This window comes from Bos mutus, chromosome 18 (genome assembly GCF_027580195.1).
Source record: "Bos mutus isolate GX-2022 chromosome 18, NWIPB_WYAK_1.1, whole genome shotgun sequence".
Lineage (NCBI taxonomy): Eukaryota > Metazoa > Chordata > Mammalia > Artiodactyla > Bovidae > Bos > Bos mutus.
Window position 1 is genome coordinate 28045134 of NC_091634.1, and position 25025 is coordinate 28070158.

The following is a 25025-nucleotide window of genomic DNA, read 5'->3' on the forward strand; positions in this document are numbered from 1 at the left end:
AGTTAACGCTAAGCAAGGACTTCCTGTGTGGCTGCTGCTGCTGCTGCTAAGTCGCGTCAGTCGTGTCCGACTCTGTGCGACCCCACAGACGGCAGCCCACCAGGCTTCCGTGTCCCTGTGTGGCTAGCAGACACCAAAAATTGGCAGAGAAAACTTCCTTAGGGTAGCCTTTTTTTTTTTTTGATGTGGAACATTTTTAAAGTCTTTATTACATTTGTTACAGTATTGCTTGTTTCATGTTTTGGATTTTTGGCCCCAAGGCATGTGGGATCTTAGCTCTCCAGCCAGGGGTCAAAACTGCATTCCCTGCATTGGGAGGCAGTCTTAACCACCAGACCAGAGAAGTCCCTCGGGTGGACTCTTGAGCAAACTAAAATCTTCCATGGCTAGATACAGGTGGTGAAACAAAGGCTGGCCTAATCTAGTACCCTAAGGACCTTACAAATACAAATGTTCAAAACCAAAAGAAACCAAATCTTATTTTGCCTCTTTTATTTACAAGTTTCACTTAAATATCTCTCATGGTGAGAAAATCAATGTCAAAATGAACATTGGTATACAGTTTACAAATATCAGTAAATATTAAAGAACATGGTTAATTTTTCCAAGTAAATGCTTGATACGAAATATTTCCCAGGAGGTTAGCTAAATGTCAGGTGCCGGAGGTGTCAGGGAAAGAGCCTCGAGCCTGCTCAGGAGACGGTCACACTGCAGGCCTCTGTGTTTTGCACTTGGTGACACACGTGGCAGCTCACAGGACAAAGCAGTGCCACCAGCCTTTATTCCTAGTCCCAAAGCCACACCAGGCCTTCCTGTGCGATGAGAGCCACGTTCAGAGACAAATGAACCACTTAAAATGAAACTAGGATAGCTCAGTTCCAGAATATCCTGGTTTAACCTGGGAAATGCAGAATTCCAAAACTGTCAAATGAAAAATAGGTCACTAGGGACTGATGGATGAACAAGTCAAGCCAGACTCATTCTGAACATTTTCTTGTCGACCTTTTAGGCCAATCATACTTCTGGGGAAAATGTTAACATGCCTCAAAGTTTACACTTTCATTATAATAAATTAGCTCTAATGTTCCAAATAACATCTCAGAAGACTGAAAACATAACTTGACCTAACATACTAACTTGAACTTAGAACTTCTCTATCCATTTTGATCAATCCCCAGAAACAGCAGAACTGTATTATTTATATAACAATATCTAAAGTATGCCAATATTACCAACATTTCTTACCTAAAATAAATATGCAATTTAAAGGACCAATAAAGCATAGTTTATTCATAAGTGACACCTTAAACAATCTCATTTTTTAGTTCATTTTAGAAGTCTAAATATCAAAATCATTACATACAAGGAATGATACGTATTTCAGAAGACCTGACAAGTATCACCAACCCCCTCTCAAATTCTACTACCCATCCTCAAGTGGTAGCCCATGTGCCTCAGGCCAGTGACACCAAAATTGTAGTCAGGGAGTCAGACACACTGGAGTTAACCAGGAGGAGCTGCTCCTCGAAGCATTCATGGCAGAGTTCACAGTGGAAAAAGGGCAGACAATAAACGAGCCTTTCTTCTCTCTCAATATGCCAATTAGAAAGCAAATCTATTAGGCTGAGAAAAAACACAGACACCCTTGAAGGAATAGGTTGGAAGTCTGTATTCTCTCAGCTGTTCCATAAGTTAATCAGGTATATTTAAGAGCCCATGTGAGGCTCCAAAACAGAATTCAGACACTCTGTAACCCCAGTAAATGCTCTGAGGGTGTGCCAGGGTTTAGCTGGCATAAAGAATGAAGGATTGCAGACAAGTAGTGTTTGGCTCTAGTAACGAAACTTCATGCAAGCTAAATGATAGGGATTCAGGTTTTATTTAAGATTTTTCAGAATAAAAGGACAAAGGCTTAAGCACTCAGAAGAGAATTTCTTAGACAAAACAATATCACTAAATAAATGTACAGGGAAACATCCCTAGGCTGTCTCAACACTTGAATGTCCCTTGTCCCAAATATGAAAGTCATATCTATTTTGCTTTCCTTTCAGTGGGTGGCTCAAGGGGGTCAGATGAGGGGAACCATCAACAGGAAGATAGTACAGGAAAATAAAGTCAGTTCTGCAGGTTTATATTTGTTTCCATCTAGAGACACACTTCCTGTTTAACTACAGCAATTTCAGAACATGAAATTCATCCCCCTAAAAAAGATCCACATGGTTTAATTTTCCAATAAACATAGACTGTGCAGCCCACAGAAGCTACTACAGGTTACACTGTTTTTTGTGCAACTCTTATACTAAATAAGGCCTAATTACTGAGGAGTAGCAGTGGCCATTTATCCCACTAGTCTATGGGCAAGTGTCCCATCTGAAAAAATCTCCCCCCTCCTTCCTCCCCACCACCCCTGGGGATGCAGCCAGGGAGCCTTGGTTAGCAACTGTTCTCAGGTCCTTCACATTTTTACCTCTCCAGATTCAGGCTGAATCTCAAGTCTAGAATCCATTGCATAAGCCAGTCCTGCCTAAACTGTCACGATTACCACATACAGTCATGAATTTCCTGCTTCCCTGCAACCATGTGAAGTGAGAGCATTCTTTCTAGACAGTATTGCACAGTCAGCAGGGTGAGCAAGTTCAGCATAGCAGTGGGGGAAGGAGCATTAGGAGGAATAAGAGGAATGTTTAAGAAGTATAATCAGAAAGGCTAAGTACTATGAGTAAATCTGTAGAGATTTACTGAACACTGGAGGAAATTTTATTAATGAAGGAAAGACCAGGAGTTAAGGCTCAGACAGAAATTACCTCCTAGCATGGCTCAAAGGTTCAAGGGGTGGGACACAGAGGAAGGGCTTGAAAGCTACACAAATTCAGCTGGTCCAGAGGCCTGGCCACCTTCACCCTCAGCTGAAAAACCAAGAAAACTCATTCTAAGCATGCTCGCTCACAGCACGCCTGTTTGGCAAGTTTGAGGACTCAATTTTAACATAAACTAAATCAGAACTAGAATGCAGCATTACAAAATGTTTTCACAACTAAACACACACACAAGTTAGAATATTGCATAGAAAAGTGTCCTGTAATATGCTTTGTAAACCTAGGTCTTTAGTAACTTCAGAATAAAAAACAAAAACTTCCCTTCATAGTGTAGAAGTCCATGATTACACACAGAATTATCAAGTCTCCAGATTTTGCTGCAAGAGCTCAGAAAATCCTAGACTTCTTCATATTCTTAGAATCATAATTAAATTTACCCTTTCCAGGCTCAGGCTGACAGTTTTAACAGTGTCTTTATAAAAGGACTTGGGTTACACAAGCCCAAGACAAGTCGATCATCTCTGTGTTCTACCCTCCCTGCGTAGAAGAGGTGACCAAAACACGCAGGCACATAAAATCACTAGATTTGTTTTTAATCCAAGGATGTTTTTTCCTTACATTAGTCTATAATTAAGCAAGCTGCATCTATCCACCTGCCCTTCAACCATAGAGTCTAAAAGAGCCAGGTGCTGAGTAAGGGAAAATGTCTCAGAAGAACATTGAAGTTAACCGTGGCAACAGGGTGGGAGACTCTTAACTGCCCTTGGAAGATGCACCAATTGAGTCTGAGTTGAAATACACCACGGTGACTGTGATGTCATCCCTGTACATCCTTGCCAAGTCCTCCGGCAACGTCAACATCGCCGACAGCCGCTCAGGCTCCATCTCCCCGTATTCGTTGTTCCCTATGGCATATCTGATCAGACGTGTGGCTGCGTTTTGGTCTGCTGCATGGAGCCCCTGGGCTTTCCTCTGCTGCAGCAGGCCCTGCATGAGTCCCAGGTTGGTGGGTCTCTGGGCCAGGTCTGGCTTGTGCTGACCCTCTTCAGCCAGGTGCTCCACCACCAGCCTCACCACATCCTCGTTGCCCAGCACATCCCACAGGCCATCAGAGGCCAGCACGAGGAACTTATCCTGTGGCCTCAGCCTGTGGTAGGTGACCTCTGGCCTGGCCGTCAGGTAAGGTGGGGTGTAGTAGTGTGGGGGGGTGAACTGGTAGATGTTGAGGGCCTCAGTGTCGAAGCCCCGCTCCAGGACACTGCGCTGCAGCTCTTTACTCCACTTCAGCTGGACGTCCCCAAAGGCCCTGCAGGGCATGAGGACTCCCAGCAGCCTGTTTTCCATGATGACCGTCCTGTCCTCAGACTCAGGATGCTCCCTCTTCAGCCGTGACAGCTCGGCTGGGTTCCAGGCATTGTGGTCCTGGGTGAGGGGCAGACAAGACCACATGCCATTGTCTTCCTGGACACCAAGGATGGCCCGGCAGTCGCCAGCATTTGCCACGTGCAAGTGAACCCCATCAACGTGGGCCAGGCAAGCCGTTGCCCCTGAGAAAGCAACCTGGAGTGAAAGGTTCCTGGTCATCTCATCTTCGAGGGGGGCCTGGATCTCTAGCGAGATGTCAGAATCCAGTCTCTGGAAGGAGTACATTAATGCTTCCTCAGTGCTCAGCCCCATTTCCATGTGCAGGTTCAGCAGCTCCTGCCAGTAGACGCGGAGGTGATCAAGGTGCACTGACGTGACATCCTTGTAGATACTGTCCCCTGGGTGCTTGAGCCATTGAAGGATGGGCAGCAGGGGCTTCATGCTTTCCATGGCCTCCTCCATTTGCTCCAGAGTCTGCTGGGACATTAGTGACACAGCCACATAGTAGAAGAGCCTCTCGCTCACTGCTTGAGCACATGCGTGGCCACCATGTCCATCGAAGATGCCAAACAGCAGTCCATTGGTCTGCAGGCAGGCGGCTATACCTCCCCGGTCCTCCACCGGGGAATTGGCAGCTAGCTGGTTGCTCTCAAATCGTAGCACTGAATCTGGAGCTCTGCTGACAAGGTCAAGAATCTTATGGGCCGACTCACCAGCTCTCAGCACTTCATTTACCTGCTCCGGGCTGAGCTGCAAGTGGAAGTCCTCTTCCTCCGTTGATGTGTGTCTGTAGGCTTTCTGCAGAGCAATGCCACCACATGCAGCGGCATTGTCTTTTAGGGTGGCTTGCCCCTGGGGACAGAGTCTCCATTTTGATTTACTCCTATTTGAGGCATACCTTGAATATAAACGTTGTCCCCCCTGTAATGTGGCAATGGTCTTCCTTGCAGAACTGAGAATCCAGTAGGACACAGTACTTGACATTCTGAAACTGTATGAGTGAATATGTTCCTTCCACAAAAGGGTTCTTTAAATCTGAAAATTCAAGAGGTTAAGAAATTTAATTTCTTAAAAATAATGACTTCTGCAAACACTTAATCTCAAAATATTTAAGTCTCCACACATCCCATTATAACATAAATGCATTTCAGAAAATGGCTTTTTAAACACTCTGCACTAAAGAGTTACTGAGGACTTCCCACAGTTGTTTCCTTCTTCCCAAATCCTTTCCCTTGCCACAGACTAGTGCACAGCTCCATGTTCCCTCTCCCAGGCAGGCTGTGTTCCTTTAAATAATACAAGCTCTTTCTTGCTCCCCAGCCACCTTGGTAGCGGCTCTCAGTCAGAGGCCATCCAGCTGTTTAGGCAGGAAGACAGTGGCAGCAAAAAAGACGGAAAAGCCGTTGGAGTCAGATCAACTCTAGGCTCCAACTGGTTATGGTAAGTGGAAAAAGTATGTGCTGGGGTACAAGAGACTCTGAAAATTATAAGACAAGGCAAAGTGAACCTGATCATCCTCGCCAACAGCTGCCCAGCCTTGAGGAAATCTTGCATAGAGCACTATGCCATGCTGGGGCTTCCCTGGTGACTCAGACAGTAAAGAATCTGCCTGCAATGCAGGAGACCCGGGTTTGACCCCTGGGTCAGGGAGATCCCCTGCAGAAGGGAATGGGAACTCACCCCAGTATTCTTGCCTGAAGAATTCCATGGACAGAGGAGCCTGGTGGGCTAGAGGAGGAGTCCATGGGGTTGCAAAGAGTCAGACATGACTGAGCAACTAACACTTGCAACTTGTATGCCATGTTGGCCAAAAACTGGTGTCCATCACTATAGTGGCAATAATACTGCTGAATTGGACACCGCGTACGGAAAATAACAGAGTATGCACACTAGCTACCATTGATCCAGGTGATGAGCAGAAGCATGCTAGGAGAGAGTGGTGAACAGTAAATCATGCAAAAACTTTCCTTAATAAAACTGGCCAGAGCTTGTTCTACATATATGTAAAGAACACACGCATGCATGCTCTGTAAGTTCAGGAAACACGGCTGCCTTATTCACCAGTGGCTCTCCAGTGCCCAGGCCTCAAACACTGGCTAAACACAGCAATTTCAAGAGGTCCCAAAGCACACTAGCTGTCTAGCATCAGACACACAATGACTTCACTTGCCTGAGTTCCAGTTATCCATCTGCGGAATGGGAATACTAGTTTCATAGGGTTTTGTGAGGATTTTAAAGAAATATAACCCTTCAGCTCCAAAAAAAAGATATTATTAGCAATAATCTTTTATTATTAGGTGTATCACTGAGGATTTAGAGGTTGTTTCCACTATCTCCCTATTTATAAAACACCAAACCGCAATGCCTAACGCATCAACATTTTTCCTACTTAAGTTTAACCTACTTATTTCCCAAGGCTAGCATCAGTGGGTCAAAGGGTGTAGACTCATCCTGCCAAACTGATTTCCAAATGGTTCACATCTGCCTCCATAAGGGCATGAAGTAAACCCTACACCTTCAACAGCCTCTGGCGGTATTTTTCCTTAGAAAAAAATTTTTTTAAGTTGCTCTATTTTACTATTTTCTCTGGAGAAACGGGGTGGGGGTGGGGAGGTGTGGAGCGTTTTTTTACTCCACGTGTTTTCGGAATCCCGCCCCCAAGTTTTTCGGTCGGAGTATGGAGAACGCCCACACTCGAGGACCGCCCAGTCTCCCCAGCCCACCTCGCCGAACTAGGGGCAGGATTGGTCGGACCCGGCGCGCAGAGGGCGCCTCCCCGTGCCCCTCGTCCCCACCCCTAGCCTTGCAGAGAAGCTAGGCAGCGTGGCCCGACGCAAGGCCGTCTGCCGCAGACCTGACCCAAACAGTTTCGTGTATCTAAAGAAAACAGGACCCAGAGTCAAGTCTCTGACCCACAGGCTCATAGATACGAGCGCGGCCTCCGGAATCCACCAAGCCCTATCTCCCTCAAACCCTGGCGCGGCCACGTCCCCGAGTCCCAGCTTCCCAGTCTATAGATAAGGCGAATTAAGTTGCGATGCTGAGCTCCGAGGGCTAAAACAGCTACTGCGGATGTTAGGGCACGCAGCCAAAGGTCCTACGCCAGGCTGCGAGCCCACGTGGCGCGTGCGCGCGAGGAGGGTGACCGTAGGTGTGACCAAGGCTCTTCCCAGTCCCTCGCGGGCCCGCCCCCTCACCTCACTTCACCTCCGCTCTCCACCCCATCACCTGAGCCGTTTCCGTGGGCTGGAGCGGACGCGGTGGGGGCTAGAGGCTTTCACCTCTCACGCTCGCCCTCTTCCCTACCTCGGAGCCACGTCCTCCTCTTATCTGCACCAAGGCAGCCGTGTCCGTCAGTCAATTTCACGCTCGCAAGCCGTACCGCGGGTACCCCTACCCGGGACTCAGCCTCCCGAGAGGGACCTCTCGTGCTTGCTGATCCAGCTGGAGAAGGAAGCATTCTTTTGCCAGCCTTTATTGGTTCATCTGTGGAGGCGGGCCCGTGACGAACAGCGCAATTGTCCAATGGATGAGGAGATTGAGAGGGCGGGCTCCAGATGGGCCAAATCCGGTTCCTCCCCCTCTCCCGCCCACCCCACCCAACCTTTACCCACCCCGCCCTCCATTTCTGTCTGAGGTTAGGCTTGGCCCTCGGCTTTGAGATTAAGCGTTCTTGAGGCTGAGCGCTCCCACCACGTGACACCCTGCCGTTCTGTACACCTCAAACAGAGCAGCCTCTCCCATTTCTCACTGTTGTTGGCTTCCTCTCCATTTCTGTCCCGACCAGTTCAGACCCCTCTCCCAGGCGCCACACCCTTCTATATCCTCTTAGACAATCCCCTTAGACGCCTCCCTCGGAGTCCCTGCTGCTGCTAAGTCGCTTCAGTCGTGTCCGACTTTATGCGACCCCATAGACGGCAGCCCACCAGGCTCCTCCGTCCCTGTGATTCTCCAGGCAAGAACACTGGAGTGGGTTGCCATTTCCTTCTCCAGTGCGTGAAAGTGAAAAGTCAAAGTGAAGTCGCTCAGTCGTGTCCGACTCTTTGCGACCCCATGGACTGTAGCCTACCAGGCTCCTCTGTCCATGGGGTTTTCCAGGCAATAGTACTGGAGTGGATTGCCATTTCCTTCGTACACCTTAGACACAGTTTTCCCGAACTCATTTTTTCTGCTAAACCTGCTCTTCCCCTCCTTCCCTAACCCAGTAATGGCCCCACCACGTGCTCAGAGACCCAAGCCCCAAGCCTGGGAGTCATTTTGACTCCTCTTCCCTCACCCCCACCCCTCTTCTGTCAGTTATCTGATCCTGTTCTTTGTCTCATCTCCTAAATATCCCTCTAATCCAAATATTTGCCTCCAGCTGCCCTACCACTCTGGAGAAGGCGATGGCACCCCATTCCAGTACTCTTGCCTGGAAAACCCCATGGACACGACTGAAGCGACTTAGCAGCAGCAGCAGCAGCAGCTCTACCACTCTATACAATCTTATCTGGTCGCCCCACCCTGACTTCACCTTGGCCCTAGGCACTCTTCCTCTATCCCTGGAGAAGGAAATGGCAACCTCCTCCAGTATTCTTGCCTGGAAAGCCCCATGGACAGAGGAGCCTGACGGGCTACAGTTCATGGGGTCGCAAAGAGTCAGACACAGCTGAGCGACTGAGCACACTCTTCTTCTAGAGAGCAGGTACGGTGACCCTTCTACAACTTAAATTGCTACGAAAACGTCTTCATTGACTCCCCACCAACCACTGGGCCTTGAACTGACAATTACATTGGCATGGCCACTGACAGTTATCACAATAGTTAGTGGTTGGTAGATTGAGAAAAGCTGAGAACCAGGACGTCAGATACTCTGTCCGTCCCTGTAGAATTCAGATTATAGCCTGCTGCCTTACAAATTGCTTTAATAGAACCTATCTACAGCCTATGGTGGGCTTCCCAATTTGTTGCTCAGTTGCTCAGCAGTGTCCAACTCTTTGAAACCCCACGGACTGCAGCACATCAGGCTTGCCTAACCTTCACCATCTCCTGCTCAAACTCATGTCCATTGAGTCGATGATGACATCCAACCATCTCATCCTCTGTCATCCCCTTCTCCTCCTGCCTTCAATGTGTCCTAGCATCAGGGTCTTTTCTAATGAGTCAGCTCTTTGCATCAGGTGACCAAGATATTAAACCTTCAGCTTCAGCATCAGTCTTCCAATGAATATTCAGGACTGATTTCCTTTAGGATTGACTGGTTTGATCTTCTTGTTATCCAAGGGACTCTCAAGAATCTTCTCCAACACCACAGTTCAAAAGCATCAATTCTTCTGTGCTCAGCCTTCTTTATGTTCCAACTCTCATATCCATACATGACTACTGGAAAAACCACAGCTTTAACTAGACGGACCTTTGTCAGCAAAGTGATGTCTCTGCTTTTTAATATGCTGTCTAGGTTTGTCATAGCTTTTCTTCCAAGGAGCAAGCGTCTTTTAATTTCATGGCTGTCACCATCCATAACACTATGGCTGCCACAGTGATTTTGGAGCCCAAGAAAATAAGGGCTTCCCAGGTAGGTCAGTGGCAAAGAATCTGCCTGCCAATGCCAGAGACACAGATTTGATCCCTAGGTGGGAAAGATCCCCTGGAGAAGGAAATGGCAACCCACTCCAGTATTTTTGCTTGGGAAGACCTATAGACAGAGGAGCCTGGCGGGCTATAGTCCATGGGGTTGCAAAAGAGTGGGACTTGACTTAGCAACTAAACAACAATTACCTATGATAAATCAAGTGCAGTCTTCCCTGGAGGCAGAGAAAACTGGGAGAAGACCAGAAAAGGCCACTTAGAACCCTGAAAATGTGGCCTTCTGGGAGGAAGGCTCACTGGCTTACCTGGGGAGCCTGGCCAGCCCACCTGGATCCAAGGACATGGCTGCCATAAAACAGCTTCTTTCAGACTTGCTGGTGATATGATATTCATACTGCCACTCACCCTTGCCGTTTTTCAGAAGTTCTACCAGTAAGTCAGAATTTGCAATATCTCTCTTCCTGGATATTGAGACAGCTGTTTCCAACTTAAACTAAAAATAACTCCAAAGGATTTGAAATAAATAGGTGCAATTATTATTATTTTTACGGGCAACACAGTTTCTGGGTGCCTACCATATGTCAGGCCCTGGGCTGGTGACTACTGGAGAAACACAGATGGCAGCCCCAACAGCACTTTCCTGAGAAAATTACATCATTCTGCTGTCTGAAATCACTGAGTTTTTCTAAGTTACCACACGTACACCACTTCCAAAGTAAAAATCCACCCTTGAGGATTTTGTGTGCATTGGTACTTTTGTTTAAAGCCTATAGTGAGCTTAGTTGCCCTATATATACATGATGGCTAGCCCAAGAACCCTATTCAGTGTCAAGTCTTCCTTGGCACAAAGTCTTATTAGGGGGAAAAAAAAAAGAAGGAAAAGGACTTATCTGTGCCTTGATAAAGGGAAAGCAGCAGCTCAGCTATCATTTTCCAAGAAAATATGTAAAAAATACTGTCTCAATGAAAACCAAGCAAATGTGAATACTGATGAATTACTGATTTTTGTCAGTCAAAGTGAAAAACATTAAAACATGATTAATACCTAATGTTGATGAGTGGGTGTTGCCTTCTTGGTAGGTGGAGTATAAATTGAGTTTGCCCAATGGGCAGCTCTTTGATCCACTAATTCTACATCTTTTAATTTTACAGAGACAATCAAAGGCAAACACAGCAAATTTTCTACAATAAACACACATTCCCCCATCTTGTATAATCAGAAAAAAAAAAAGAAGCAAAACTGTATTTTGCAAGCAGAGGAGTGGTGGGGGTAGGGAAACAAATCTCTTAGATGATTCTGATTAGGTCCCCTGATTCCTTAGCAATGCAGATAAGCCCACCTATGGAATGTTAGGAAAGCTGGATTTGAAGATGACCAGGAGGAATTGAGATGGTGGCAGGGGGGTTTTGTCTGACTTGCCAAAACTGTATCTGGCCTGATCATCTGGGAGAGTTTAGAAAAATGTCAGATGTCTTCTTTGCCAGCACAAGCTTGCCCCTGCAGCGTTTCTGTGGCATCACTGTTGCCCGAGGTGGCTTTAAGCCCAGAAAAGCCTTCTTGCTGATCTGAGCACATCTGTGCTTTGAGTCAGTTGTCCCAGAGACCAGTGCCATCCCAAATCAAGTGATTTAACTTCACCACCTTTGAGCCAAGCAGGTGGCTTTCCCTGGCACTGTTCTCTCCCAGATTGATCACACATACACACACGCACACCCCACCTCTCTTCCCATTAGAGGGAATGGTTACCAATCCCTGCAGAGCAGCAAACTCAGGGACATATTTAGCCAGTCTTGAGGATGCTCGTGACAAAGGCTTGGAAATTTTTGAAAAATACAAGTCCTGCCTCAGCCCTCTTAAACCTGTTGTGAAGCAACAGCACTGACAGCCTTGCCAGCAGTCTTCAAAAATGGTTATGTTAAGCACCTAGCTCCTAGAGTCAAGCTAAGATTGCCCTTCAGTAGAGGAGGATGGGCAGAGCCTTTTTGGGGAAACACAGCCTGTGTTTCTGTCTCTTTAAGGCTTCTTCAAACATAAGTTAATCTTTTTCAGCTGCTGCCAAGGCTGCGATGATCTAGGCCAGAGGGCACCTTCTTCTGTGACCCTCAACGAATCATTCCCTTTGCCACTGTCACCCCATACCCATTCTCACTCAGCCCTTATTAACTGGTGAGCTCAGAATTTTCCATCACCCTGGAGTCCCAAGTCTGAGGCCCAGCTCTGACACCTACTTGCTGTGTGATCATGGGCCAGTCACTTTCTCTCTCAAAGCCTCCATAGAACTATTTGGAGAGGGCAGTTATGTGGGCCTTGGAGTTGTCATTTGCGCTCCAGTTTGCCCATGACATATCCTTTCTTGAAAGTGAATTTGGAGAGGAGCAGAAGAACAGCATGGGCTTCCCAGGTGGCACTAATGGTAAAGAACCCACCTGCCAATACAGGAGATGGAAGAGATGCAGGTTTGATCCCTAGGTTGGGAAGATCCCCCTGGAGAAGGAAAAGCCAACCCACTCGAGTATTCTTGCCTGGAGAATTCCATGGACAGAGGAGCCTGGTGGACTATAGTCCATAGGATCACAAAGAATCAGACTGAAACGACCTAGCAGCAGCAGCAGAACAGCAATATGGGCCTAGTGTGGGGAAGACAAAGTTGGGAGACAACTCTGGAGCTCCGAAGAAGCACACTTCCTGTTCTTTCCCTTGAAGCGCCATCCTGTGCTCCCCTGTGAAACAGTAGTTCTCCAGGAAAACTTCCAGTGCCTCTCCCACCACTCCAGTGGAATCCCCACCCCAAGTGCCCAGGGCACCTCTTTCAGACAAGGTTGAGTGAGTGAAGTTGCTCAGTCGTGTCCGACTCTTTGTGCGACCCCATGGACTGTAGCCCACCAGGCTCCTCCATCCATGGATTTTCCAGGCAAGAGTACTGAAATGGTTGCCATAGACAAGGTTAGGAGTGGAGTATCAGCACCTTGGCCTGAGCAGGTCCCTAACACCCAACAAGAAGCCAAGAGCCAGGTTGGAAAGTCCAGAAAGGAGCTATTGTGACCAAGAGACCTCAGATGGAAAAAACAGATTACAACAGAGAGAAGGCGTTTGATAATAACAGCAATTATCTCTGCATTTCTCCCAACCCCTCTTTTCTCTGCCTGCAAAGAAAATTAAGTAGGACACATGCCAGCAGTTAACAATGCTTATCTCTGTAGGAACTTTCACATTCTTTGCCTGTCCATTTATTATTTCCTTAAAAAAAAAATGTTTTTAACAGTCAGCCTGTCTATCCTACCTAATGACACCTGGGAGTGGGAGGGAAGGAGACACAGCACAGGGTGGGTAGGGACTGTCCTGAGGCCAGGGAGGCAGCTGGAGAGAGGGCAGTGTCCTAGAGGAGACTGCTGTTCTAGATGGGGGAAATCAGGTAGGTTAATCTGATAAGACAGGCTTTGGCCAGAGATCTGAAGGGAGTTAGGGAATGAGCCTGGCAGTATCTGGGAAATTGAGATACATTCAACAGAGAGAAAATATCAGGGACAAAGGTCCTGGCCTTGCCAGCCAAGGGAAGGGCTTAAATTTTATGGCTAGGGCTGCCTGTCTCATCTCCAGCTGGCTGAAGAGAACTTAAAGGAGCATCTCCTCCTTCTTTCCTGTCACGAGAGTGTATGTTCCTCGGTTCTTTGTCTCATCACAATAAAGATTTGGCGTGACAAACATTAAAGCCCCCTTGGCGTGTCACAGCTCTCGGGTCTTAGACTGTGTTATAGCTCTCGGGTCTCGAAAGGACCATGTTATAGCTCTTAGACAAATCAATGTTACAGCTCAGTGTTACAGGTCTATTTTATTTAGAAGATAGCAGGAAAATCCATCTTTGAGGCATGAGGGCACTTCGATCCAAAGATTCGAAGAGAAGAGCACCCCAGCGTGGGAGAGAGAAAGAGAGAGCTAGCTTTGGCTCCTCTTTTTATATGTTTATCTCTCCCTGGGCCTGTCCTGTGTAAATTGGGCCAGCCAGGAGTGTTGTTTGTTTTACCTGAGGTCCTCACTCCGGTCCTCGGACCTTCTTTTGTTCTATTTTCGTGGGCTTTTCCCGTCTTCGTCTTTTAGCCACCACCATTTTGGACTCCTTTTCCCTATTCTACCTACCTGACATTCCTAAAGTGTGCTCCATGGAACACGGTCTCCGAAAATGTTCTGAGAGAAAAGGGCCACATCCATACCACTCTGCCCTGGCAGAGATGCATAATAAACAATGGCTTTGTTAGTTAGAATAGGAAACTGGAGTCCAAAATGGCAGTGGCTAAAAGACAAGGAAGGGAAAACCCCGTGAAAATAGAACAAAGGAAGGTCAAAAGAAGGTCCGAGGACTGGAGTGAAGACCTCAGGAAGATCAAACAGCACTCCTGGCTAAGCCCAATTTGCATAGGGCAGGCTCAGGGAGAGGGAAAATAACATATAAAAGGAGGAGCCAAGTCTTTCTCTCTCTCTCGCTCTCTCTTTCTCTCTCTCTTTCTCTCTCTCTCTCTCTCTCTCTCTCTCTTTCTCTCTCTCTCTTTCTCTCTTTCTCTCTCTCTCTCTCTCTCTCCCTCTCCCTCTCTCTCCCCTTCTCTTCTCTCCTTTGGGTTGGCATGCCCTCACTCTTCGAGGATGGATTCTCCTGCTATCTTCTCAATAAAATAGACCTGTAACACTGATTTGTCTAAGAGCTATAACACGGTTTCTCCAAGTTTGTGACGTGCCGAGGGCATTGGAGAAGGAAATGGCAACCCACTCCAGTGTTCTTGCCTGGAGAATCCCAGGGACGGGGGAGCCTGGTGGGCTGCTGTCTATGGGGTCGCACAGGGTCGGACACGACTGAAGTGACTTAGCAGCAGCAGAGGGCATTAATGTCCAAATCTTTGCTGTGACGAGACAGAACCGAGAAGCATACACTCGCCTGACAGCCTAGTCAGAATTATTGGCTGAATCAAAATTATTCAGTAAAAGGAATTCATCCAACTTCATTGCATCAATGCAAAACTGTTCACCATGGACCTCCTTTTTACCATAAAATTTTGACACATCTGGTAGAACCTGTGTACTTTGTGAGATGCCATATATCTGTTCTTGGAAGAGCAAAATAGAGTCGGAAGACCTGAACTGATTTCCCCAGGTTGCCCTTTAAGCTTGTGGCTGAGAGGAGTCTGGGTCTTGCTCTCTGGACTCATTGGCAAGCCACATTCCTAGAAGCACCTTATGCATATTTAATAGCCTGAGGGACCAGGTTAGACTTCTTCAAAGCCAGACAAATCCAGAGGAAGACCCCTGTACACTGTACAGGGAAGCTAGTTTTCACCATGCCGTGTTTTTGTTTAGCCATCTTTAGGTAAAGACTGTAGCTTAAATAGGCACTTCATCTTCATGGGTGTTAACAATGTGTGTGTCTTGAGCTTGGTCCCCCAGTGGGCAGTGCAGGCTGATGCATGTCAAACACACTCATGGAAAATCAAATATACTTTAATCAGGTGATAGAGATAATCAAAACCTCTGTCTGAACACTCCACTTCTTGTAGAAGACGGGGAATCTGTGGATTGTTTCCTCCCCCACCCCATAGGATTTTTTGAAATCAAAGTATAGTTTGATTGTGTTGTATGTTGTATTCATTTCTGTTGTAAAGCAAAGTGATTTAGATATACATACTATACATTTTTAAAAATAGCCTTTTCCATTATGCTTTATCATAGGATATTAAAAAAGTTCTCTGTGCTATACCTTAGGACCTTGCTGTTTCTCCATTCTGTATGTATAGCTTATATCCGTTAACCCCATCCTCCCACTGCGTTCCTCCCCCGACTGTCTCCCCCTGTGCAACCTCAAGTGTGTTCTCTATGTCTGTGTGTCTGTTTCTCTTTTGTAGATAGGTTCATTTGTGGCATAGTTTAGAGTCCACATATAAGTGATATCATATGGTACTTGTCTTTCTCTTTTCTGACGGACTTCACTTAGTATGATAAGCTCTAGTTGCATCCATGTTGCTGTAAATGGCATTATTTTGTTCTTTTATATGGTTAAGCAGTATTCCATTGTATGTATGTGCCACATCTTCTTTACCCATTCATCTGCTGATGGACATTTAGGCTGTTTCCATGTCTAGACTGTTATGAATAGTGGTGCTATGAACATAAGGGTGTATGTATCTTTTTGAATTAGAGTCTTGTCTGGCTATATGTCCAGGAGTGGGATTGCTGGATCATATGGTAATTCTATTTTTATTTTTCTGAGGAACCTCAGTGGCTGCATCAACTTACATTCCCACCAACAGTGTCATAAACCAGGTATTTTTTCTTCCCTGCTGAGGGCCAGTGTGGCACTGTGGTCTTGGGCCTCATTTATGAAGTGCCAAGCCCCACCTCAGTACTTTTTACACCTCTTCCAAAAGAAATGCCTAAGGATTGATGCTTTTGAACTGTGGTATTGGAGAGTCCCTTGGATTGCAAGGAGATCCAACCAGTCAATCCTAAAGGAAGTTAGTCCTGACTATTCATTGGAAAGACTGATGCTCAAGCTGAAGCTCCAATACTTTGGCCACCTGATGCAAGGACCTGATTCATTTGAAAAGACCCTGATGCTGGGAAAGATTGAAGGCAGGAGGAAAAGGGGATGACAGAGGATGAGATGGTTGGATGGCATCACCGACTAGATGGATATGAGTTTAAACAAGCTCTGGGAGTTGGTGATTGACAGGGATGCCTGGCGAGCTACAGTCCGTGGGGTCGCAGAGCCAGACAAAACTAAGCGACTGAACTGAACTTCCAAAAGAACACACTTCACAGACCGTGTGCAGGCCATCGCAGGAGAGAGTGGCCTCAAAATGTGGTGTGTTAGCTTTTATGGGCTGAGTAGTTTCATAGCCTAATGAGTGGGAGGATTATTCCAATTCTTTTGGGGAATGGGAGGGGATTTCCAGGAATTGGGCCACCGCCCACTTTTTGGTCTCTGAAGGCCTTGGAACAGTCATGAAGCCTGTGGGTGTGTCATTTAGTTTGCTGATATGTTACAATGAGCCTGTACTGAGGTTCAAGGTCTAGTGGGAGTTGTCCTGTCCACCATCTTGGATCCATTTGATTCTAATCAGTTTATGTTGTATCCTTGGGCTCTGTCTTTCTTTCAAAGGCTGTGCCCCTCCTCCTTCCCTTCTGTTTCAAAAGGGCACCCCATGTAATGTGGGAGTTTCAGAGGCTGGGCCAAAGGTCAGGCAGAACGTGAGAACCCCAGCCATCAGCTGGATACATGATTAGGGCCAGAGGCCTCAGCTGAATTTAGAGCCTCTGTTTCTCTATCTGCTGAATGGGGGCAGCCATTCCCATGTATGTTGTTGGGGTGAACTCCTCCCCTAGGTGTCTTGTGACTACAGAATGGCGGCAAGGGTTAGCATATGGGGGTGTTGAAGCAGAGCTGTCCTCCTTTCCCTGGCTCTGGAGATATTTCTGTCTAAAGAACTAGGGCCTGTTACTGTAATCAGGGCACCCCCATCCCCAGACTCTGCCGAAGACTGGGTCAAATTTAATTCAGCTTATTTTCTGTGCTCACTTCAGTCCCATGTAACTACCTGCAGGCCTTTGTCCCTATTGTTCCCCTGCCTAGAACGCCCTATCCTATCCTCCACACCTTTGGGAACAGTGGGGCCACTGTCTCAGCCCTCCATGCATGCCCTTTCCTAAGTAGCCCAGTGGTCTCGGTGGCACTGACCAGCTGCCTGCTCCACCCAGTGCTGGACCCCAGGGGCAACAGAGGAAGCAAGAGCCTAGGATGTTAGTAAAGCAGGACCACAGACAACAGCAAAAATATTTAAAATATTTCAACAAGTAAAAACCTGCTGGATAGGCTTCCCAGGTGGCACAGTGGTAAAGAATCTGCCTGTCAATGCAGGAGACGCAAGAGACTCAAGTTTGATCCCTGGGTTAGGAAGATCCCCTGGAGTAGGGAATGTATTCTCGCCTGGAAAATTCCATGGACAAAGGATCCCGAAGGCTATAGTCCACGAGGTTGCGAAGAGTCGGGCATGACTGAGCGTGCACACACACACACACACACACACAGCCCACTGTTGTTGTTGTTCAGTCACTAAGTTGTGTCTGACTCTTTGCAACCCTATGGCTTCCCTGTCCTTCACCATCTCCCTGAGTTTGCACAAACTCATGTTCATTGAGTCGGTCCAACCATCTTATCCTCTGTCATCCCCTTTTTCTCCTGCCTTCGATCTTTCCCAGAACCAGGGTCTTTTCCAATGAGTTGGCTCTTCGCATCAGGTGGCTAAAGTATTGGAGCTTCAGCTTCAGCATCAGTCCGTCCAAAGAATATTCATGGTTGATTTCCTTTAGGATTGGCTGGTTTGATCTTCTTGCTATCCAAGGGACTCTTAAGAGTCTTCTCCAGCACCACAATTCTAAAGCATCAATTATTCGGCTCTCAGTATTCTTTATAGTCCACCTCTCACATCCATACATGACTACTGGAAAAAAAAAAAATAGCCTTGACTCTGATAGCTTAGGCTGGATGGTATCAGATTCATGATCTTCAAAGAAGATTTAGCTTTGGGACCAGGGACCAGGCTTCATCACTCAAGAGCTTTTGAGTAGCAGAGTTTTACTGAAGTATGAAAAGGCACAGAGAAAGCTTCTGATATAGACATCAGAAGGGGAATGGAGAGTGCCGCCCTAGTTTTAGCAAGGGAGCTATATACTTTTTCAATTGGTTATTACAGTAAATCAAAAGAATGTCTCAAGGTTGTAAAGGTCTTACTAGACCCACTCCCACAATATACATTTTAAGATAAAAGGATTAGTCAGAAGGTTCTCAAGAAGGAGAAACATGTCCTCAGGCAGGACACATTTTTGTTATATAATCCTTAGTACAGAGTTTAAACTGAGTTGTTTTGTTGTGTAATCATCAGCTCTGGGCTTAAAGGAAAAAAAAAAAAAAAAAAAAACGTTTTATGTGACTAAGACTAAAGATGTAGAAAAAAAAAGTTTGTTCTTTTCTCCTCCTTGAGAGCCCCAGACCCCACTCTCCTCCTCGGGGACCTCAGACTTCTTATCAGTTCTTATCAACCTACATAGAAATTTACTCTCTCAACTCTACAGACAGTTGTCAGCAAAATGATGTCTCTGTGTTGTAATACACCATTTAGGTTTGTCATAGCTTTCTTTCCAAGGAGCAAGAGTCTTTTAATTTTGTGGCTGCAGTCACCATCTGCAATGATTTTGGAGCCCAAGAAAATAAATTCTGTCACTGTTTCCCCACCTATTTGCTGTGAAGTGATGGGACCAGATGCCCTGATCTTGGTTTTCTGAATGTTGAGTTTTCAGCCAGTCTTTTCACTCTCCTCTTTCATCTTCATCAAGGGGGTCATTAGTTCCTCTTCACTTTCTGCCATTAGAGTGGTATCATCTGCATATGTAAGGTTATTGATATTTCTCCCAGGAATCTTGATTCCAGCTTGTGATTCATCCAGCCCAGCATTTCTCATGATGTATAACTTCATAGGAGTTTAATAAGCAGGGTGAACAATACATAGCCTTGTTAATATTTCTTTTCCAATTTTGAACCAGTCTGTTGTTCCATGCCCGATTCTAAACTGTTGCTTCTTATTCCGCATACAGGTTTCTCAGGAGGCAAGTTAGGTGGTCTGGTATTCCCATCTCTTTAAGAATTTTCCACAGTTTGTTGTGATCCACACAATAAAAGGCTTTAGCGTAGTCAATGAAGCAGAAGTAGATTTTTTAAAAATTCCTTTGCTTTTTCTATGATCCAACAGATTTTGGCAACTTGATCTCTGGTTCCTCTGCCTTTTCTAAATAGAGTTGTACACCTACAAGTTATTGGTTCATATACTGCTGAAGCCTAGCTTGAAGGATTTTGAGCATTATCTTGCTAGCATGTGAAATGAGAGCAATTGTGCAGTAGTCTGAACATTCTTTGGCATTGCCCTTATTTAGGATTGGAATGAAAACTGACTTTTTCCAGTCCTGTAGCCACTGCTGAGTTTTCCAGATTGCTGGCATATTGAGTGCAGCACTTTCATAGCATCATCTTTTAGGATTTGAAATAGGATCTGGAATTCCATCACCTCTGCTAGCTTTGTTCATAGTAATGTTTCCTAAGGCCCACTTGACTTCGCACTTCAGGATGTCTGGCTGTAGGTGAGTGACCACACCAAAATGGTTATCTGGGTAATTAAGACCTTTTTTATATAGTTCTTCTGTGTATTCTTGCCACCTCTTCTTAATCTCTTCTGCTTCTGTTAAGTTCTTGTTTCTGTCCTTTATTGTGCCCATCTTTGCATGAAATGTTTCCTTGGTATCTCTAATACTCTTGAAGAGATCTCTAGTCTTTCTCATTCTGTTGTTTTCCTCTATTTCTTTGCATTGTTCAGTTCAGCTCAGTTCAGTTCATTCAGTCATGTCTGACCTTTTGCGACCCCATGGACTGCACACGCCAGGCCTCCCTGTCCATCACCAACTCCTGGAGTTTACCCAAACTCATGTCCATTGAGTCGGTGATGCCATCCAACCGTCTCATTCTCTGTTGTTCCCTTCTCCTCCTGCCCTCAATCTTTCCCAGCATCAGAGTCTTTTCAAATGAGTCAGCTCTTTGCATCAGGTGGCCAAAGTATTGGAGTTTCAGCTTCAACATCAGTCCTTCCAACGAATATTCAGGACTGATTTCCTTTAGGATGGACTAGTTGGATCTCCTTGCAGTCCAAGGGACTCTCAAGTGTCTTCTCCAACACCTCAGTTCAAAAGCGTCAATTCTTTGGCGCTCAGCTTTCTTTATAGTCCTACTCTCACATCCATACATGACTACTGGAAAGACCATAGCCTTGACTAGATGGACCTTTGTTGGCAAAGGAATGTCTCTGCTTTTGAATATGGTATCTAGGTTGGTCATAACTTTTCTTCCAAGCAATAAGCACCTTTTTATTTCATGGCTGCAATCACCATCTGCAGTGATTTTGGAGCCCAGAAAAATAAAGTCTGACACTGTTTCCACTGTTTCCCCATCTATTTCCCATGAAGTGATGGGACCGGATGCCATGATCTTCGTTTTCTGAATGTTGAGCTTTAAGCCAAATTTTTCACTGTCCTCTTTCACTTTCATCAAGAGGCTCTTTAGTTCCTCTTCATTTTCTGCCATAAGGGTGGTGTCATCTGCATATCTGAGGTTATTGATATTTCTCCTGGCAATCTTGATTCCAGCTTGTGCTTCTTCCAGCCCAGTGTTTCTCATGATGTACTCTGCATAGAAGTTAAATAAGCTTATTGTTCACTTAAGAAGGCTTATTTTTTTAATCTCTCCTTGCTATTCTTTGGCTCTCTACATTCAGTTGGGTATATCTTTCAGTTTCTCTTTTGCCTTTTGCTTTTCTTCTTTTCTCAGCTATTTGTAAGACCTCCTCAGACTACCATTTTGCCTTTTTGCATTTCTTTTTCTTGGGGGTGGTTTTGGTCACTGCTTCCGGTACAAAGTTATGAACCTCCATCCATAGTTTTCTGTCTATCAAATCTAATCCCTTGAATCTATTAGTCACCTCCACTGTATAATCATAAGGGATTTGATTTAGGTTATACCTGAATGGTCTAGTGGTTTTTCCTACTTTCTTCAATTTAAGCCTGAATTTTGCAATAAGGAGCTGATGATCTGAGCCGCAGTCAGCTCCATGTCTTGTTTTTGCTGACTGTATAGAGCTTCTCCATCTTCAACTGCAAATAATAGAATCAATCTGATTTCACTATTGACCATTTGATGATGTCCACGTGTAGAGTTGTCTCTTGGGTTGTTGGAAGAGGGTGCTTGCTATGCCCAGTGAGTTCTCTTGGCAAAACTCTGTTAGCCTTTGCCCTACTTCACATTATACTCCAAGGCCAAACTTGCCTGTTACTCCAGGTATTTCTTGACTTCCTAACTTTTGCATTAGAATCCCCTATGATGAAAAGGACATATTTTTTCGGTGTTAGTTTGAAAAGGTCTTGTAAGTCTTAAAACCATTCAACTTCAGCTTCTTCGGCATTAGTGTTTGGGGCATAGACTTGGATTACTGTGATATTGAGTGGTTTGCCTTGGAAATGAACTGAGACGACCCTGGCTGGTGATCCCTGACTGGGATGGACCAGAGATGAAGCTGCTCGTGGCCACCAGGGGGCGTAAACACACTTCAGGAAGCACTTGAGCCTCCCACTTTGCCTAGTTGGTGGAGAGAGAATGTGTGTGTATATGCACACATCCTTCCATAGCGCTTAGCACCAGGAACTGACAGTCAGTGGTGGAGAGGTTAAATGCCTTTTAAGCAATTTAAAGAGTGGTGGCTCAAGCTTAGCTCCGGATGTTGGCCAATCCCGGTCCCAGCAATTCTTGCTGTGTGCCCCAGAGCAAGCTTCTTAATCAGTCTTATCCTCAGTATCTCATCTCCCATATGAGAATAAGAATGGTCCCCACCTTGGACTTCCCGGTGGTCCAGATGCTAACACTCCAATGCTCCCAATGCAGGGGACCCAGGTTCAATCCCTGGTCAGGGAACAGGTTCCTACATGCTGCAACTAAAGATCCCCCATGCCACAATTAAGACCTGGGCCAGCCAAATAAATATAAATATTTTTTAAAAATGAAAGAATGGTGCCCATCTCAAAAGGTCTTGAGTTTAATTAAATGAACCAGTTCATGGGCTGTGTTCACTGGTTGGTCACACCACAGGCATTTGGAGCATGTTCTCAGGGGCAGCAAAGGAAGGTACTTTAAAGCAACTCATTACTTAGTATTGTATTAAAATAAAAGCATAATGGGAAAAATCAGAACTTTGTTTAACTTCTTTATTTTAGTAGCAATTTAGTATCATTGTTTTTATATCTAATTACACAGGTGCATATGCACTTAGTCGCTTAGTAGTGTCTGACTCTTTGCGACCCATGGACTGTAGCCCACCAGGCTCCTCTGTCCATGGGATTCTCCAGGCAAGAATACTGGAGTGGGTTGCCATTTCCTTCTCCAGGGGATCTTCCTGACCTGGGGACCAAACCTGGGTCTTCTGCATTGCAGACAGATTCTTTACTGTCTGAGCCACCAGAGAAGCCCCAGTTACACAGGTGAGGGTCCTGTAATCCTTTTGATATATAGCTTATGTGGGTTTTTCATCCCAGGAAGGTCCTTGGAGGAGCTACTGAAGATGGGGCCCCTATATCTATTAGGGGGTTTCACTTCCTGTGAGGCCCAGAGCAGTTGAGCAGACATGCATGGAGGGCTCAGGAAAGTAGGTCCTGGTAGCATCCTCTGAGGAAGAGTGGGGATGGGTAGCAAGGTCCACATAGGTCCCCAGCCCTCCATCCCCAGAGACCAGCCTCCTACCCCGGAGCTGGCCTTGGGGAGGCCCCGCCTAGGGATCCCATCACTCCTCTCATCCATACCCCCACCTCCTTCAGGCCATGCCCAACCTTCTACCCTGTGCTTCCCTTGCCCCCGCCCCCGCCCCCATGGTTCTCTGACCCCCAGATGACCTCCCCATTTGTCCCCTAGACTTGTGGTACCACCTCAGAAAGCATTTGGAGAATCTGGGGGTAGTTGTCAAATGGTTGAGGAGACCTTGGCTTCTGGGACGGTCAGGGTGCTAGGAGTCCTACAGGACAGCTCACACCACAGAGGATGTCTGAGTCCTGCCCCACCTTCAAACATCTCACCTGGATATTCAGTCAAGTGAAGAAACTTTATCTACATCAGAGGCTACAACCTTGTTCCATTTTATTTGGAAATGCAAAGTAAGGCTTGCACAGGTTTAATATGCAGCAAATTATCATACTTAGTGTCATTTGGAATTTCACCAGGAGCTGTTCACCAAATAGGAAAATCTCCCCATGATGGCATCAATACTCATGTTCCTCCGCCTGAAATGTGTGTGTGGCTGCCATGTTACAGGGCTTCTGAATATGGGCACGGACACACGGGAAGACTTCTTCACATCCTTGTGCCCCTGTATTTGCATAAGGACACACATGATATTTTTATTGAAAATTACATATTTTATGTATATAAATATATCTTTTTATGTACTATAAATCATTGTCCTTTATATCAGTGGTCCCTAAACTTTTTGCCTCAAGGCACTGGTTTTGTGGAAGACAATTTTTTCCATGGACTGGGCCAGGGGATGTTTTAAGATGATTCAAGTGAGCTTACATTTATTTCTTTTAATATGACATCAGGTCCACCTCAGATCATCCAGCATTAGATCCCAGAGGCTGGGCACCCCTGATTTATTTACAACTAAAGTGTTACATTGATTTTTTGAAATTATGTGTAGATGTTACATTTTCTTCCATTTTCATTGAAGGCTCATAATGGGACGTATGGCATTTGTTATTTTAGAAAGTAAGCTCTGAGAATCTCACAAACATACTATAAGCAAAACATCCAGAAACCATGGATGTTTCTGAAATAAATGACTTTATTTATTTGGAGTTCAAAACAAGACAAATGTAGTTTATGCTATTAGAAGTCAAGATGGTGGTTACTCTGGGGAGATAGGAACTTGATGAGGACTTGAGGGGTTTGGAGTGCTGGAAATGTACTTTTGTTGATCTGGGTGCTGTTTGCACATGTGTGTTCAGACAGTGAAAGTTCACTGGGTGTATGTACTTTTCTGCGTATACCCTGTGTGTGTGTGTGTGTGTTTGTTAGTGGCTCAGTCCTGTCAAACTCTTTGGGACTCCATGGAATGTAGCTCGTCAGGCGCCTCTGTCCATGGAATTCTCCAGGCAAGAATACTGGAGTGGGTTGCCATGCCCTTCTCCAAGGGATCCTCTCAATCCAGGCCTCCGAAGCTGGGTCTCCTGCGTTGCAGGCAGATTCTTTACTGTCTGAGCCAACAGGGAAGCCATATATACATTATGCTACCATGAAAAACAATAACGGAAAACAAGGTTAACATCACCAGTAATGGGACAAGCTAGAAAAATCATGCTAGCAAAGTGATGCTCAAAATTCTCCAAGCCAGGCTTCAACAGTACGTCAACAGTGAACTTCCAGACGTTCAAGCTGGTTTTAGAAAAGGCAGAGGAACCAGAGATAAAATTGCCAACATCCTCTGGATCATCGAAAAAGCAAGAGTTCCAGAAAAATATCTATTTCTGCTTTATTGACTACATCAAAGCCTTTGACTGTGTGGATCACAGCAAACTGTGGAAAATTCTTCAAGAGATGAGAATACCAGACCACCTAACCTGCCTCCTGAGAACTCTGTATGCAGGTCAAGAAGCAACAG

At 45.7% G+C, this 25025-nt stretch overlaps 1 protein-coding gene across 1 annotated transcript; it reads right to left on the bottom strand.

Moving 5' to 3' along the window:
• Window positions 1-477: 477 nt before the first annotated feature.
• PDP2 (pyruvate dehydrogenase phosphatase catalytic subunit 2) lies at window positions 478-7648 on the bottom strand. The gene is made up of 2 exons (XM_070388284.1): window positions 7488-7648; window positions 478-5216 (listed from the first exon to the last, which is right to left on the bottom strand). Exon 2 carries the CDS (start codon window positions 5163-5165, stop codon window positions 3570-3572), a length of 1596 nt encoding a protein of 531 aa, XP_070244385.1. The 5' UTR covers window positions 5166-5216; window positions 7488-7648; the 3' UTR covers window positions 478-3569.
• Window positions 7649-25025: the final 17377 nt, after the last annotated feature.

Bases quoted from the DNA above. Each gene is read 5' to 3' on its own strand.
- PDP2 (XM_070388284.1), bottom strand. From the start codon at position 5,165: ATGTCAAGTACTGTGTCCTACTGGATTCTCAGTTCTGCAAGGAAGACC.